The following is a 17,836-nucleotide window of genomic DNA, read 5'->3' on the forward strand; positions in this document are numbered from 1 at the left end:
TCCCAGATATTTTGCAGAAGTAACTGCGACCAGTGTTTGTTCCGCTTTCACATTATCATACAATAAAGGATCCTTCTTTCTATGTATTCGCAATACATTACATTTGTCTGTGTTAAGAGTCAGTTGCCACTCCCTTCACCAAGTGCCTATCCGCTGCAGATCTTCCTGCATTTCACTACAATTTTCTAATTCTGCAACTTCTCTGCATACAACAGCATCATCCGCGAAAAGCCGCGTGGAACGTCCGACTCTGTCCACTAGATCATTTATATCATTTATATGTTCACAGTTAAAGTTTAATCGTCTTGTCCTGATTAATCTGCAGATTGTTGTGTATAGGCGAAATAAAGTGTAAGTTTTGACAGTCACAATTTCTGTCTCCAAGCAGTTGGTCGTAATTGTGGTGAGTATCTTTGTACATTACGAAGAGGAGGTTGATAGGCTGGCCTCGTCTGCAAATAAGAGTAAGAGGTGAAAGTCATAAAACAGTAGAATAATGAAACTGTAAAGTAAGGTATAAAATTTTATTTCTAGGTATCAAACAAATGAATCATTGGTGATTTTGTTTTGATTATGTTTTCGAAGACAAAGAAATAGTTGCTAAAGAGCGAGTTATCCTGTCGTGAGCTGTGGTGGCGTAGCTTTCCCGTGAGCGTCGACTATGGTAAGATGAGGGCGAAGACGAAGAGCAGGCTCAGTGGGGATGTCCGTAGCCTCCGAAGCCTCCGAAACCGCCTCCGAAGCCTCCGTGGCCTCCGTAGCCGCCACCGAAGCCGCCAAAGCCGCCCCCGTAACCGCCCAGGCCGCCGCCGTACCCGCCCTTGAGGACGACGGGCACCGGCTGCTTGACGACCACGGGCTGAGGTACCGGCACGGCGACGGGCTTGGGCACGCTCACGGGGTACGGCACGGGCTTCTCCACGGGGACGGGGTACGGCTGCGGCACGCTCACCGGGTACGGCCTGTCCACCGGCACCTTGACGGGGACCCTGACGGGGAAGGGCACCTTCCGCTCCACCGTGACGGGGTACGGCTGCGGCACGGGCACCGGCACCTCCTTCGTGATGGTGATGGCCTTCACCTCTCCTCCGCCGTAGCCGATGCCGCCGCCGTAGCCGCCGCCGAGTCCGCCCCCGAAGCCGCCGCCGTAGCCGCCGCCGTAGCCGCCGCCGTAGCCGCCCCCGTAGCCGCCGCCGAAGCCGCCTCCGTACCCGCCGATGCCCAGGCCGTACAGGCCGCGCTTTTCCGTCTTGCTGGTCTTCTTCTCCTCCGCTTTAGCGGCCTCTTCGGCGGACGACAGGTAGCACGCCGCCAGGAAAACTACGCACACCTGCGAGCGGAAATAGTTCTATTAACAGAAAAATTTATTAAAGGAACGGAGTAAGGGCATGGATACGAATGAGGAAGGACAATTATCTGACAACGAAAATTTGAACTAAAGGGGCAGTATCATGATTTTTGAGGGGTTGGTGGGGGGGACGAGGGGGCTTGGGGAGTGGGGAGCGGGAAGAAGCGGGTGGGGTCTTGTGATTGGTTGGATGCAGCCTGCTACGGCTTCCATGTCAAATCCTTAGTTATTCTACATATATTTTAACTTAAGTTCAGTCTTGATCACAAGACTTATGTCTCAATAACATTGGTGACCGGTTTCGGTTATATTTATATAACCATCTTCAGACCCATGGCTTCCTTGGAGGATGGTAGGCGGAGCTCTCCTCAGCTGCTACGAAGTCAACTGATGCATCAGTAGCATCTGAGGAGAGCTCCGCCTACCATCCTCCAAGGAAGCCATGGGTCTGAACATGGTTATATAAATATAACCGAAACTGGTCACCTATGTTATTGAGACATAAGTGTTGTGATCAAGACTGAACTTTAGTTAAAATTTAATAATCTATTGAACCCTGTATTCCAAAAATATTTACCAAAATTATTCTACATATGTATTTTCTTCTTCCTCACTTCATGGAGTAAGTTTGTACCCCTTCCGCCTTCATTGAATTCGTCTTTTCCTCTGTCGCCCAACTCTCTTTTTCCTGTAGCTTTATAGCTGGCCGTTGTGGCCGAGCGGTTCTAGGCGCTTCAGTCCGGAACCGCGCTGCTGCTACGGTCGCAGGCTCGAACCATCCCTTTGGCATGGATCTGTGCGTTGTCCTTAGATCGGTTAGGTTTAAGCAGATCTGAATCTAGAGGACTGATGACCTCAGATGTTAAGTCCCACAGTGCTCAGAGCCATTTCGACCATTTTATAGCTTGATAACTGATTACTTGTCTAAGTAATGCTTTTTCCCATTATGTTGACATTTTGTTTCCACGTTAGTCCCCTTGCTCTGCCTCTTTTTTAAAGAGTGTATCATAAGTTTTTCTCTTGTAACTTGTTCGATCCTTAGCGATACATCTTACAACTGTCCTTAAAAAACTTCATTTCAACCGACTTCATCATTCTTTCGCGTTTTCTTAGTTAATTTGCAAAATTCGTCTCCAAATATTAGAGTGACAGTAGGCATTTCTTTCTTAAATTGTAAAACTGTATTTTTCCTTCTCTTTTACCCAGACTTTTTTGTGTTGCTCACATATCATATAAATCTTATTTTGTGTGATATAGATTTTCTTTTCATATTCATAATGAATATCGCTGACAGCTGAAAATACGACACTTGTTCTGTTGATTGCTCATATAGTGCTATTTTGGAATGACCTAGAATTTTCATTTCGAGACCTGTACTGAAAATTTTAGAACATTTTACATGGTTGATTTAGGCGATGTATTTCAAACTGGGGGTATTCTGTGTCTTCTGAATAACTGTTTGTTCTTCAAAAAAGAGCAGAACATTAATGCATTATGGTATCTACTTAACTTTTCTTGACTTCTCTTTTCCGTTATTAACAGTGTCGCCTTAGTATAAACTGAAAATCGTAGGTGAACGGCTGTCTCTACATACATACACCTTAAAATACGGCAGAGATTTTTTTCCATTCCAATCACATAACCACCACGGTAAAAAAGGGCAGCTTAAAAGCCGCCGTACGCGCTGTATTTAGTTTTAAATTTTCTTCGCGATCCATCAGAAGAGGTACGTAGAGCGCTAAAGTATATCTGTAGACTCTACGCTTAATGTTGGTTCCTGAAATATTGTAATTAAGCTTTCGCTCAATAACAGACGTCAAGTGTCTCCTGGTTCCGACTCTTGAGCATTTTCGCCACACCCACTCACGAGTCGAACAAACTTGTGCCCATTTGTGCAACCGCTCTTTGTGTACACTTCATGTCCCTCTTAGTCTTATTTGTGCGTTGGTCTTAAGATAGGCTGCACGAGGGTTCTGTAAGCGGTATCCTTTGTAGGCTGATAATTTGTTGCCACTATCATGCTAATAAGTCAGTCTCTGACTTGCTTTACCTACGAGTAAGCCTAAGTGGTAATTCAATTTAATATGTCAACATATTGTTAGAGCCATGTATTTGTATGAGCTGACTGATTTCAGCTGTGACACTGATATTTTAGTCGAACGATGTAACATTTTTGCTATTTCTGAAGTGTACTGTTTCACTTTTCTGTACATTAACAGTCTTTGCATCACTTTAAATTCCTATTAAGATCTGAATGGATATTTGTACCGCTTTTTTCAGATAGTACATCATTATAAATAACTACATTATCCAAGAGAAGTGAGGTTACTATTAACGTTGTCTGTAAGATAATTAACACGAACAGAAAGGATCTCAATACGCTGTCCTGGCGTACCCCTGAAGCAACTTCTACGAGTAATTCTATTAATGGCTCTTCATCCAAGATGAAATACTACGTCATCTGTCTTCCTCTACCATTTCTGTTCTTCATGATCCGAATACCATAGACGTTATTCCGTAATTTCTCAACACCTTCGTTCATCATTTCTATTCTTTCATTCAATGTGTTACACATATTCCCTTCTTCGCAGATTTTGGGGAAAACTTCCTTATTTATTATGTCGTTATTTCACTTAATTACCAGCAACCTTCTGCAACACACATGGCTCACGTATTAATAAAACCGTCGTAGCCTGGATATCTAAATACGACAGAGGGAAGATTTGATGGAGCAAATGAAGATTTCAATACGTAAATGAGCTTATAGGTCATATTGTCGTTTGTACATACACAGCGGTACAGAAAAAATTGGTCGACGGCATGAAACTATAGAAAACAGCAGTAACTTAAAATATTGTTACAGTGTCCTTTTATAGCTTCAGCACTCCGGGACTGCGGGAGAAGGAGCTGACGCTGCGATTTAGACACTGGGCTCGCCTTTGGGACAAGTGGAGCTCAAATCTTCGTTCTTCCTTCTTATCTTGTTCCACTGTTTCCCTGCAATGCAATGGCTAGGTAGTTTCGTCAACAGAGCAGCTTCCTCCACATGAAACAGTGCATCATTATTAATAGAGTAGATATCGCTAAAAGTCTAACATAGCTTTCTCACCGAGGAAAGAGGCTCGGTATGGCCACATTGCATATCTAAAGACAACGAGGCCGAATTAAGCTTCTATCCTGACTTGTGTGTTCCAATGTATCCCCCAGAAATCGCTTTCAGGTGAATGATGGAAACGTACTTTATGAATCGCTGCTCACCATTTTCTATTTCACCTTTCTGCTGCGTTCCATCGAGAGGGCGTCAAACGGTACTCCACCTCTCATTCTAAGAAGTGTCATAGACATTACTATACTCCGACGTCGATCTCAGTGCGTCACAGAGCAGAAGCGTTATGGTACTGTTCGTGTTACACGTATCGAAATTGCCATCGTGAAGTTTGTCATTATCCAACGTGGGAAGTACCTACATAGAAAGAATCCAAAGAGATCATGCACATTGTATGTCATCAATAAGTGTGAGAAGTGAAGACTTGTTATTTAGAACTGAAAACTTATCGACCTTGTACGGACGCTACAAGTTGCCCAATCACGTGAGTCATCACTCTAGTAGCGAAGTATTTTGTCAATACGAGTTTTTAAAAGCAATATATTGTGTATTTCTTTTAAGGGAATAAGTTAGAGTAACATGCCACGATAAAACTGGCTTGTGTGGTTTACCTCTAATGAATATATATCCAAAAAAGATTAGTGCTTGTGAGGAATGAGTTAGGAAAGGCGTAATTTATTTAACACGTGAATCTAGTTCTTTTTAAAAAATCCCAAAGTTGTACTCACTACTACAAAAATCGAGGAAAGTACTCAGTATGGTATTTATCGTTCGACATTTCAAAAATTACAAATTGTTGTGGGCTATACCCATAGGAAAGGACTGTTTGGTTCAAATCACTGTGCGTAGTTTGATATGAAGTCTTAACTAAGAAAAATATTCGCACAGTATGGGTGCGTTGAATAAAACCAAATGCTTACACGAATTTATTAGAAACTTTTCACAGTTGGTATTAGGAATTCCGAATGGCAAGATGACTCTCCCCGTCATTAAAGAAATGAAACAGCTCATAAAAGAGTGGCTGCACCAAAAAACTTGAAGGTTGTTTCACTTGCCAGAAATTTTGTGTTGATGCGACACGAAAATGCTTCTTCTTATAGATTAACTTGCAAATGTTAAAACAGTAAGTATGGATTTCTAAGAGATACTTCTCTACAAAATAGATGTAAGAATACGAATGAAGACCCTTGATCGTTAAAAAATGATGTGTATTATTAATGACGCTTACAAAAAGTGCTTTTGCAGTGGGAGTACTGAGAAATTCGAAATACGAATTCCTTAAAAATACACATTCTTTAATGGATTCGGTAGTTTCTGATTTCCACCTATTTTCACATTTGTGGTCAGAAAATATTTTCAGTTGAATGAAGGGCTGTGACAACCAGTCGAGTGTCTTTAAACCATCTGGAATCACACAACAGAGATGTTTTCCACTGCGAATAACAATGTTATATGTGCGTCGACCAAAACGTTTCGTAGCCAAACTTGCATACCTCTCCTAATTATTGCAATCTTTCATCAACCTGAGTGGCAAGAAGAAATAATATCCTGGATAACTGCACAATACAACATTTTTCTAAGTTCAGGAATTTCGCGTGTATCTCTCCGCGAATAATGTCCACATACTTGTTACGTGCTAATTTTTGGAAAGTGTTTGACACGCACAGTAGCCCGATGTTGCGTAACGGATGGTGCAGATCGTTTGAAATAGACGTACTTACTGACGAATGGTAGCCAAACTATCGATCGATTTCTATCCGTGTCTGTCATATTTCTGTCAGGCACCCTGAAGTTCCCTTTCCTAAATAATGCAACACAACATCTAATTGTAGTCATTGGAGTATTCATGTACCTACTTCTTTTTAATGAATACTTTCTTGGGATTCTTAGTTTACTACATAGCACTAGAAAGTAGAAACAAACATGCGTTATCAGATAATTTTATCTTTATATCTATTATTTCCCACACTCTCACTTCATTTCCGTTGGTACAATACGTCTGAGTTCCTACGGTTTCGAGTTATAACGTAAATTTAGTTTTAGGTTCATAGATTTATATCATTTGATACTTAACTTTCGAATTTTCTGTTGCTCAGTCAGATTTAAAACATTTCTACCAGTTCTGATCTTTTCTATGCTTCAGGTAGAGTTAGTTAATGGTGTGAAATTTGTAAAATTGTAATGTTTTCGTTTTAGTCGTTTAGTCTTGCTTCCCTTCTGAAAGTGAGAATGACACACCATGTAGAATTTTTTGTCATGGCTCTCTCTCCTAAGGCCATCAGTAGTTGTGACGGATTGTCGTCTACTACCAGGGCCTTGTTTCTATTTAGCTCTATCGCCTCCCTGTCAAATGTTTTCGCAGAATTATATCTCCCTTATCACCTTCAGCTACTTCCTCTTCTCTCTATATGTTTCCCTTACATAGGCCCCCTATATATTCTGTACATCTTTCAGCTTTCAGCTTAGTACTGGCTTGTCAGCTGAAGCCGCCACACTCAACAGCTGATTCTCTTTCTCCAAAAATCTCTATAATTCTTTTTTGTCCTTTAACTATTCCTGCTTAAGCATTTTCTTATTTCATTTTCTGCTAATCTCGTTTTATAGATGTTTGCATTCCTTTTCGTCTGCCCTCATGTCTTGCATTATTTCCTCTCGTCAGTTAAATTCAACACGTCGTGTGATATCAAAGGATTTCTACTAGGCCTCTTCTCTTTACGTATGTGATTCTCTGCTGCCTGTCCTATCTCTTAAAACAACTCAATCGTCTTCGGTTTTATTCCATTCCCTTGTTTCTGCCCAAAGTTGCTTACTGTTACTTACGAATCCGTCAGTGGTTCAAATGGCTCTGAGCACTATGGGACTTAACATGTGAGGTCATCAGTCCCCTAGAACTTAGAACTACTTAAACCGAACTAACCTAATGACATGACACATATCCATGCCCGAGGCAGGATTGGAATCTGCGATCGTAGCTGTCGCGCATTTCCAGACTAAAGCGCCTAGAACCGCTCGGCCACAATGTCCGGCTGAAACTCTCAGTAATAATATAATTTATCCAGGTCCCATCTTCTTAATTTCCTATCTGTCTGTCATTTCTTCAGTTTTAATCTGCAGTTCGTATTCAGTACGATCATTGAATTATGTTCTATATATAATTCTACTACGTTGCATCCGCCTTCATTCCTTTTCCTCAGATCGTTTGCTCCTGTTCTTCCTTTTCTGCCTTTCGCTACCATCGAATCCATCGCTCACAATAATTAGATTTTCGACACCCGTAACTACCAGAATAATTTCCTTTATGTGATCATACATTATTTCAGTCTTTTAATCGTCTGTAAATAAACTTGTATTATAGTGTGAGTGTTGGCTTTCTGTCTGTCTTGCCTACGATAATTCGTCCGCTGCGTTGTTGATAGTGGCATACCCACATTCCTATTTTTTTTATTCTTTAGTAGGAATACTCCTACATTAGCTCAATTCGGTTTTGTGTTGATAATCCTATACCAACCTGATAGAAACTCCTTTTCATCCTGCCACCGCACTTCACTAACTCCGCTTATGTTTAACTTTAACCTATCAGTTTCCCTTTCTAAAATCTCTATCCTAGGTTCCCCATTAAGAGATCTTAACATACCAAGTTCCGATCCGTGGAACGCGAGTTTTGTTTTTCCTGATGACATCCTCCTCGATATTCCCCGCCGGAACATGCGAATGGGGCACTATTTTACCTTTGGAATATTTTCGTCAAGAGGATCTCCTGTGTTTCCATAAGACTGTACTACCACTGTCCACCTGCTTGGCTGGGTGGTAACGTGCTCGCCTCCCATGCAAGCTGGCCCGGGTTAGAGTCCCGGCCGTGCTGGAAATATTCTCCGCTCGGAGACTAGGTGTTGTGTTGGCCTCATTATTATTTCATCCTCATCACCGGCCCGCAAGTCACCCAATGGGGCGTCACCTGAAATAACACTTCTACTTGGCGGGGGAACTTCCTCGCCTGGTGCCTCTCGGCCACCGATTCCATATGCTCATTTCATTTTTTTGTACTATCACTATTTGTTTTGTCGTCTTGAAATGTTGCAGACAATTACATAAATGCGTTGGTCGTACAAGTCCTCCATCAAGCGAGGTGTCCAGAGATTTAGATATCACGTTTATTATCTTTCATGAACGATTTTCTAATTCTTCCCTGTCATCCAAATATTACTTAATCTACGAATAGATTACACCAAGCAAATTCTCGGATGGTTCTTATAAGAAATAAAAACTTCTCCGTTCCCAAAACAGTGCTCCGTATCTAATGACCTCGAGGTCGACTACACGTGTTAAGTCTTTTATTTTCTCTGAAAATGGATTCTGGAAAAAATTATTATATATTCGTAGTTTGCACAACAGCTTCCAAACACTTTTCCAGGAAGTTTTACTAAAGTGTACTTTCGCATAGGAGTAATCCATTTTCAACGAAAACAATTTTATTTGCATCTCTTGTGTTTTAAAGGAATATATCTGAACCACAAGTTTTGTTTCAGAGATTGGTCACAGCTAAGTTCTTAGAAATCTATGATCAATGGAATTTTCCTTTTGGCGTAAGACATTTAAAATAGGTTCTGTCCAATTAGGAATGGGGAACGAAATCTGGATGTACAGTGCAGAGAATTATTAATTCATAATTCGCTACAATTTTGAAAGCTTCGGTTCTGTTTTTGTCATGTTGCGTTCATGGTTGATTGTAGTTGGTGGACTTCTACCAGTGACGAACGAATCAGTGGCCGTCGAGGCCTCTCATCACATGCGTTGTTAGTCCATTAATACAGCTGGCAGTATGTTGTGTTGATAACAAGTAAAGAGCCTCGAGGAGTTTTCTGGCCATGGTTAGGCATTTCCTCCTAACCCAAAAAGTTATCATTTTCCCCGCAGGACTTTAGTGGAAAATTGTATTGACTTCCCAGTTGGCGATCGGGTCGCCAAATCCGAACGCCACACAGACAGAAGCTAGAGTCTCGTAACATCAAGTCCCATCCATCTAAGAGAACAATGTCTGAAACTAAGAGAAGTATGGAGAGTAGAATGCAGCCCTCCCATACTTACTGTATTAAGAAATTCTGTCAAGTGAAGAAGAGCAACAAAATCTAATTACATGCTCTTTAGCGTTCAGATTTAATAATAATAATGTTATTAATAACAACAATAACGATAATAATAATACTTAAAATCTTTCTTGGACATTATTTTACTCAACATGTTTCTCTAAAACGATATAGCTTGAATAGCCGAGAGATGTCACGCAGTGGCTTTGGGCACTGGACTTCCATTTGGCAGGAGCGGGATCTATATCCCGTCCGCCGGCCGCGGTGGTCTAGCGGTTCAGGCGCTGCAGTCCGGAACCGCGGGACTATTACGGTCGCAGGTTCGAATCCTGCCTCGGGCATGGGTGTGTGTGATGTCCTTAGGTTAGTTAGGTTTAAGTAGTTCTAAGTTCTAGGGGACTTATGACCTAAGATGTTGAGTCCCATAGTGCTCAGAGCCATTTGAACCATTTTGAACTTATGACCTAAGATGTTGAGTCCCATAGTGCTCAGAGCCATTTTTATATCCCGTCCGTAAACAAGGTTTTGGTTTCCTGCGATCTCCCTAAATTAATTAGACAAAATGTCGTAGCTACTCCTCTGAAAGTGATCCACTGTGTTTCCTTCCCCGTTCTTGTCCTGCCCGAGTTTGTGCTCCATCTCTGACGATCTCGTCGCCTACGGGAAGTTATTCACTAATCTCCTTTCCACATGAAAGTTCCTTATCTCTGTTCGACAGATGTGTTGCTGAAAGTAAGAAATATATTTTAGCTAAAGGATGAACCAAAGACTGGTTGTTGGACGCCCCATAGACACTAATTTTAGAGACGAATCGGTTATTTTTTTGGGTACAGAGAGAGAACAAAAAGGATTGCGACCAACGGTGTACAAAGATAAAACTCTTCGTACATCCATATTTCAATCGGATGATGGTGGGACATCTGCTGGAGGAGTTTCATTTTTAATAGAAAGATAAGACTTACTGTCCAAATACTGCTGCGCAGCAAATGGGTATCCAACGTAAGGCGTAAGCCTGCCTTAAAAGGACGCTCATGAAATATTTCTTCGAAGGCCCACAGGGTTCACTGGATTATCGAAACTGTCAAGTGTAAAGAAACGGAATTATGAATGCAGTGGCAAAGTATGACACCGATGGCATGCTTTGGAGGAAGTATCCCAGAGTTCGTTTGATATGATTTATTGTTGTTGTTGAGGTCTTCAGTCCCAAGATTACTTCATACAGCTCTCCCCGCTAGTCTACTCTGTGCAAGCATCCCCATCTTTTCATAACTATTATAATCTACATCTGTTTTAACGTGCTTATGTAGTCGGGCCTCGGTAACCTTATGCAACTTTTGCCTGTCACATTTCGCTCCGTTAAGAAAGTAACTATTAGTTGATTCCTCAGGTTATGTCCTTCAAGTTGATGACTTTTTTAATTACGTTGTGCCACCAATTTATTTTCTCTCCATTTCGATTCGGCACCTTTTCATTAGTTTTTCGACCACCTATTTATTGTTTAAAATTCTTCTGAAATATTACTTCAAAATACCTTCGTGAATTCTTCCTAATACCACAATTAATATTAGACACCAACATTTTTAAACATCTTTCTTGTTATTGTAACTCTGCATTTCATACACTCTCTATCTGCCACACTGTCAGTTATTTAGCTGCTCAAATGGCAAAATTCTTCTACTAGTTTTAATGTCCCATCCCGTAATGCCTCAGCACTGGCTTGTTTTATTTTCAACGATATTAATCTTACATGCAGTTTTCAACTATTCTGGCAAGTCCTTCGTAGTGTCTGCCAGAAATTGCGGTATCATCAGTAACCCTTAAGGTTTTATTTTTTCTCTCTCTGAACTTCAATTACCTTTCGCAATATCTCCTTGGCTTCCCCTACCACAGGCTCAGTACACTGAATGGATGTAAGCTACAGAGGCTGTCTTACTCCATTCTCAATTTCGATTTCCATTTCGTGTCATTCTACATTTATAATTCCAGTCTGTTTCCATACAAGTTTATATAACTTTTTGCTCCCTGTATTTTATCCCTTCTACCTCCAGAATTTCGAAGTGAGTGTTACAGATAAATAAATACTTACAGAAAGCAGCCAAAGTTGTATTTCATGTTCGTTTATTACGTCACATGACGTTTCATTTGAAATCTACATCTTTAGCTGATCGAAAGTTCATCAACAACTTCATAAGTAATTCTCAAAAATTACTGGTAATATGTCACTGTCATGAATCAAAGATGTCTAATCGTCATACTAACGTTAAACGATACAACACGACGAACGCACTGGAACAAGCGCAGCTATTACTACACCCATGAAACATGACAGCTTGCTGTGCCGTACCGGTACAGAGCAGCCCATGTATGAGGTGAATTTGCGTGCCTTCTGTAGCGGATGTGGTGTTCGCGTAATGTATTGCCAAAGTCGGCATAGCGCAGCATGTTGTCACCTATTCTGCATGTACTGATGACTGTGCTCACGCCAGATGGTGGGCGAAGTGTTAACTATGCTCGTCGTGTTCCATAACGTACCTTTTAACGTTATGTATGGCGAGTAGATATTTCTGAGTGATGACACCTGCACATTTCTGTTGCTCTTTAAGAATTAATTATAAACATTGTTTATGAACGTTTGGCCACCTGAAGATGTTCACTTCGAACGAACCTGAAAAACAGCTGTGATGGTTTTTATAAACTTTTATATTATTAAGCTGTGGAGCATAATATGATCACAATAATTTACTTTCTTTATTCAGACCGTGGTCAACGGCATTGCCAAAGTGATGACATCGGTTCCCGTCAGATAACCGAAGTTAAGCGCTGTCGTATTTGGCCAGCACTTGGGTGAGTGACCGTCTTGGCTGCCGAGCGCTGTTGGCAAGCGGGCTGCACTCAGCCCTTGTGAGGTTTATTTATACGATCACGAAAACTGAAAAGAGCAGGGTGAGAGGTATGCTGATTACATGTCACTTGATATCCACATCCAGTGGCACCTGTAGACTGAGGATCGCTACAGTTGGGCCTTCCGAGGCCTATTCTGACGGAATATTGTTCAAACTACGGAAACTACAGGCCAATATCTCTGACGTCGACGTGTTGTAGAATTTTGGATAGTATTTTATGCTGGCCTATTACATCTCTGGAGAGGGAAAATTTTCTGTTTAGAAACCAACATGGGTTCCGAAAACAAAGGTCACATGAAACCGAGCGACATTATGTGATCACCGGCTGAGAATGACTTCCAAGTTCGTGGCGCCCTCCATCGGTAACGCTGGAATTCTAGCCTTGACGACAGCTTCCAATCTTGCAGGCATACGTTCAAGTCAGGTACTGGTAGATTTCTTGGAGAATGGCAGCCCTTTCTTCACGCAGTAGTGCGCTGAGGAGATGTATTGATGTCGATCGGTGAGGCCTGGCACGAGGTCGGCGTTCCAAAAAATCCCAAATGTGTTCTGTAGGATTCAGGTCAGGACTCTGTCCAGGTCAGTTCACTACAGGGATGTTATTGTCGTGTAACCACTCCGCCACAGACCGTGCATTATGAACAGGTGCTCGATCGTGTTGAAAGATACAATCGCCATCCACGAATTGCTCTTCAAGAGTGGAAAGCAAGAAGGTGCTTAAAACATCAATGTAGGCCTGTGCTGTGATAATACCACACAAAATTCCAAGGGCTGCAAGCCTCCTCCATGAAAAACACGACCATCCCATAACAACACCGCCTCAGAATTTTACTGTTGGCACTACATACGCAGGCAGACGACGTTCACCGGGCATTCGCCATACTCACATCCTAACAAAGGATCGCAAGTTGTGTAGCGTGATTCGGCACTATAACAACGTTTTTCCACTGTTAAATCATCCAATGTTTACTCTCCTTACACCAAACTTTTCCAGTTTTTGAAATTAAGAACTGGCTCATTTGATTCTACTTCACGAAGGACATAGCTTACAAAACTCTCATTAGACCAGAACTTGATTATTCCTCGTCAGTACAATGTCCGCATCATACACGAGTGATACAGGAAATAGAAAAGGCCAAAGAGGCTCAGAGTCTTTAGTTAGAGCATAGTTCAGTTAGCTTGAACGCGTCACGGTGATGCTCAGATAATTCTACCTGCAGGTGTTCAAGAGAGGCATTCTGCATCGCGTTGTGGTTTACTGTTAGAGTTGCGAGATAGTGAACCCCTAGAAGAGTCAACCAATACGTTGGTGCCTCTTACGCATAACTCACGGAATGACCACAAATGGTAAAATCAGAGAGATTCGATCCCACAGTCAGGCTTACCAGCAATACTGCGCACTATGAAAAAGCGCTAGCGACTGTGGTCCACAAAATACTCTCCGCCACACACTGTTCAGCAGTTTGCGGAGTGTAAATGCAGAAGCAGAAACGCTAGACTGGAACTAGCGGATGCTTGTCCTTTATTCGGTTTGCGACGATTCTTCTAAATACAGTTTCATTTTATTATTTAACACTCTGTCTACGCTCGTGACGTATTTGTCCCCGACAGGTTATCAGAAGACTGTTGTAAGTTATTGCTTTATATGTGTCCAACTAGTAAAGGGAAGGCTACTAATAGCGGAATTATCATAATTACAGGTTTATCCTGTAGATAGCATTGTTCTCAAGTTAACCCGCGTCTCCGCATTGTCACATCCAATTACTTCACACCTGCAGATAGGCAGCCCAATTACCAGATTCGCCAAACGGGCTTCCTCCGCCTCTTCCCCGACACATGGTGTCAACGACTTGCATCCACAAATTGACCCTTGCCACATCGAAAGCGAAGCCCATATTGAGCACCTGTAGTGTGAGTTACAATTAATCTGGAGAGACGCTCTGTCCACTGTGCCTGTTTCTAGTATGTCTTGTAGTTCTCGCACAGTCTTCTTCTGAAACCCAGGAGGTATTTATAGCCGGCCGGAGTGGCCGAGCAGTTCTAGGCGCTACAGTTTCGAATCCTGCCTCGGGCATGTGTGTGTGATGTCCTTAGGTTAGTGAGGTTTAAGTAGTTCTAAGTTCTAGGGGACCGATGACCTCAGCAGCTAAGTCCCATAGTGCTCAGAGCCATTTTTGAGGTATTTATAAATAGCCCTGGGTGTGCTACCGTGTATGTGCTACCACAGCACAACCCAGTCCCCTCGGGAAACGAAACGGCGGGAAATATTTTTTTCATAATGCTACTTCTAACTAAGGCATTACTTACAAAAATTAATGTTTTTGAAATGAACCTGGTAGTCAAAGGGTTAAGACCACGGACAAAGCGGTTTACGTATTTCAAATCTGCGCTGGGAAACGTAAGTACTCTCTAGAGAGCTGAGAGAGGAAATGTTACGACCAAAATGAGTAGAGTGAGGGGAAGCAGAGAACCATAGTCGCGATGATGGAATATGTAACGTGGCCCTGCGTTGGGAAAGACAACAGGGGCGGCAGGTAGGTATTGTGGAAGCCGCAACTTACCGTGATCCTCATTGTTGCTCTGCCTGGGCTGCTGGTGGGCAACGAATGACTGATAGCAGGCCCTGGGCGGCGCCGGCTTATATAGCGGGCGCTGGCGGAGGCGCTTCCCGTGCTTTCTCCTTTCCGCCGCCGAGGAGCCGTCGGGACACGCGAGTCACGCACACACGCGCGCACACGCGCGGCTCAGCTGGGGGCGAGACGAGCCGCCGAGCCGCCCCAATTAGCAGCCCGCCCTCCCGTCATTAGTCCCGCACGGGCGGCCGGCCGCGGCGCCGGGAGCTGCCCACCGAGCTCTTCCGTCTTTTGTGCCGCGGCCGCTGCGGCTCGCTACAATTGCTTACGGACCTCAGAGTCCCGTACTGCAGCTCACGTATTCTCTAACCCCTTAGACACACGACCTACGTTTGCGTTTTCGATCGAGGAGTTTCTTCAGAATGAGATTTTCACTCTGCAGCGGATTGTGCGCTGTTATGAAACTTCCTGGCGGATTAAAACTGTGTACCGGACCGAGACTCGAACTCGGGACCATTACCTTTCGCGGGAAAGTGCTCTACCAATTGAGCTACCCAAGCACGACTCACGCCCCGTCCTCACAGCTTTACTTCTGACAGTAAAGGACGGGGCGTGAGTCGTGCTTGGGTAACTCAGTTGGCAGAGCACTTCCCCGCGAAAGGCAAAGGTCCCGAGTTCGAGTCTCGGTCCGGCACACAGTATTAATCTGCCTGGTAGTTTCATATCAGCGCAAACTCCGCTACAGAGTGAAAATCTCATTCTGGAAACATCCCCTAGGCTGTGGCTAAGCCATGTCTCCGCATTATTCAGGAGTGCCAATTCTGCTAGGTTAGGAGGAGAGCTTCTGCTAAGTTTAGAAGGTAGGAGACGAGGTACTGGCAGAAGTAAAGCTTTTAGGACGGGGCGTGAGTCGTGCTTGGGTAGCTCAGTTGGTAGAGCACTTGCCCGCGAAAGGCAAGGGCCCGAGTTCGAGTCTCGGTCCGGCACACAGTTTTAATCTCTCAGGAAGTTTCGAGGAGTTTCTTGTCGGTACATGACCAGCTGCAGTCCTTAGAGTCATTATTCAGTGATCGCGACTGTCTGCCAAGATCACCATTGGAAAAGATGGCGTTAGGTGGTGTGTAAACAGGCCTTATCTCCTATGACTGCAACGCACTGTCGCCTTGGTGGATGACAGACACATCTGCAGTCTTTTCCTCCAGTATACCGAAAAACGTTGAAGATTTTAGAGGGTTTGAAATGAAAAGTAAACTGCCGTTGTTCGAAACCCCCTTTTTTTTTTTTTTTTGGTCATCAGTCTACTGACTGGTTTGATGCGGCCCGAAACGAAATCCTTTCCCGCGCCAACCTCTTCATCTCAGAGTAGCACTTGCAACCTACGTCCTCAATTATTTGCTTGACGTATTCCAATCTCTTTCCTCTACAGTTTTTGCCCTCTACAGCTATCTCTAGTACCATGGAAGTCATTCCCTCATGTCTTAGCAGATGTCCTATCATCCTGTCCCTTCTCCTTATCAGTGTTTTCCACATATTCATTTCCTCTCCGATTCTGCATAGAACCTCCTCATTCCTTACCTTATCAGTCCACCTAATTTTCAACATTCGTCTATAGCACCACATCTCAAATGCTTCGATTCTCTTCTGTTCCGGTTTTCCCACAGTCCATGTTTCACTACCATACAATGCTGTACTCCAGACGTACAACCTCAGAAATTTCTTCCTCAAATTAAGGCCGGTATTTGATATTAGTAGACTTCTCTTGGCCAGAAATGCCTTTTTTTCCATAGCGAGTCTGCTTTTGATGTCCTCCTTGCTCCGTCCGTCATTGGTTTTTTACTGCCTAGGTAGCAGAATTCCTTAACTTCATTGGCTTCGTGACCCTCAATCCTGATGTTAAGTTTCTCGCTGTTCTCATATCTACTACTTCTCATTACCTTCGTCTTTCGCCGATTTACTCTCAAACCATACTGTATACGCATTAGACTGTTCATTCCCTTCAGCAGATCATTTAATTCTTCTTCACTTTCAATCAGGACAGCAATGTCATCAGCGAATCGTATCGTTGATATCCTTTCACCTTGTATTTTAATTCCACTCCTGAACCTTTCTTTTTTTTCCATCATTGCTTCCTCGATGTACAGATTGAAGAGTAGGGGCGAAAGGCTACCGCCGTGTCTTACACCCTTCTTAATACGAGCACTTCGTTCTTGATCGTCCACTCTTATTATTCCCTCTTGGTTGTTGTACATATTGTATATGACCCGTCTCTCCCTATAGCTTACCCCTACTTTTTTCAGAATCTCGAACAGCTTGCACCGTTTTATATTGTCGAACGCTTTTTCCAGGTCGACAAATCCTATGAAAGTGTCTTGATTTTTCTTTAGCGTTGCTTCCATTATTAGCCGTAACGTCAGAATTGCCTGTCTCGTCCCTTTACTTTTCCTAAAGCCAAACTGATCGTCACCTAGCGCATCCTCAATTTTCTTTTCCATTCTTCTGTATATTATTCTTGTAAGCAGCTTCGATGCATGAGCTAGTAAGCTGATTGTGCGATAATTCTCGCACTTGCCAGCTCTTGCCGTCTTCGGGATTGTGTGGATGATGCTTTTCCGAAAGTCAGATGGTATGTCGCCAGACTCATATATTCTACACACCAACGTGAATAGTCGTTTTGTTGAAACTCCCCCCAATGATCTTAGAAATTCTGATGGAATGTTATCTGCCCCTTCTGCCTTATTTGACCGTAAGTTCTCCAAAGCTCTTTTAAATTCCGATTCTAATACTGGATCCCCTATCTCTTCTAAATCGACTCCTGTTTCTTC

General features: G+C 42.9%; 1 protein-coding gene across 1 annotated transcript; it reads right to left on the reverse strand.

Moving 5' to 3' along the window:
- Window positions 1–510: 510 nt before the first annotated feature.
- Window positions 511–15,098, reverse strand: LOC124594761 (H/ACA ribonucleoprotein complex subunit 1-like). Its single transcript, XM_047133149.1, has 2 exons — window positions 15,003–15,098; window positions 511–1,330 (listed from the first exon to the last, which is right to left on the reverse strand). The coding sequence occupies exons 1-2, from the start codon at window positions 15,012–15,014 to the stop codon at window positions 695–697; spliced, it is 648 nt and encodes a 215-aa protein (XP_046989105.1). The 5' UTR covers window positions 15,015–15,098; the 3' UTR covers window positions 511–694.
- Between the last annotated feature and the right edge of the window lie 2,738 nt (window positions 15,099–17,836).

This window comes from Schistocerca americana, chromosome 2, assembly GCF_021461395.2.
Source record: "Schistocerca americana isolate TAMUIC-IGC-003095 chromosome 2, iqSchAmer2.1, whole genome shotgun sequence".
NCBI lineage: Eukaryota > Metazoa > Arthropoda > Insecta > Orthoptera > Acrididae > Schistocerca > Schistocerca americana.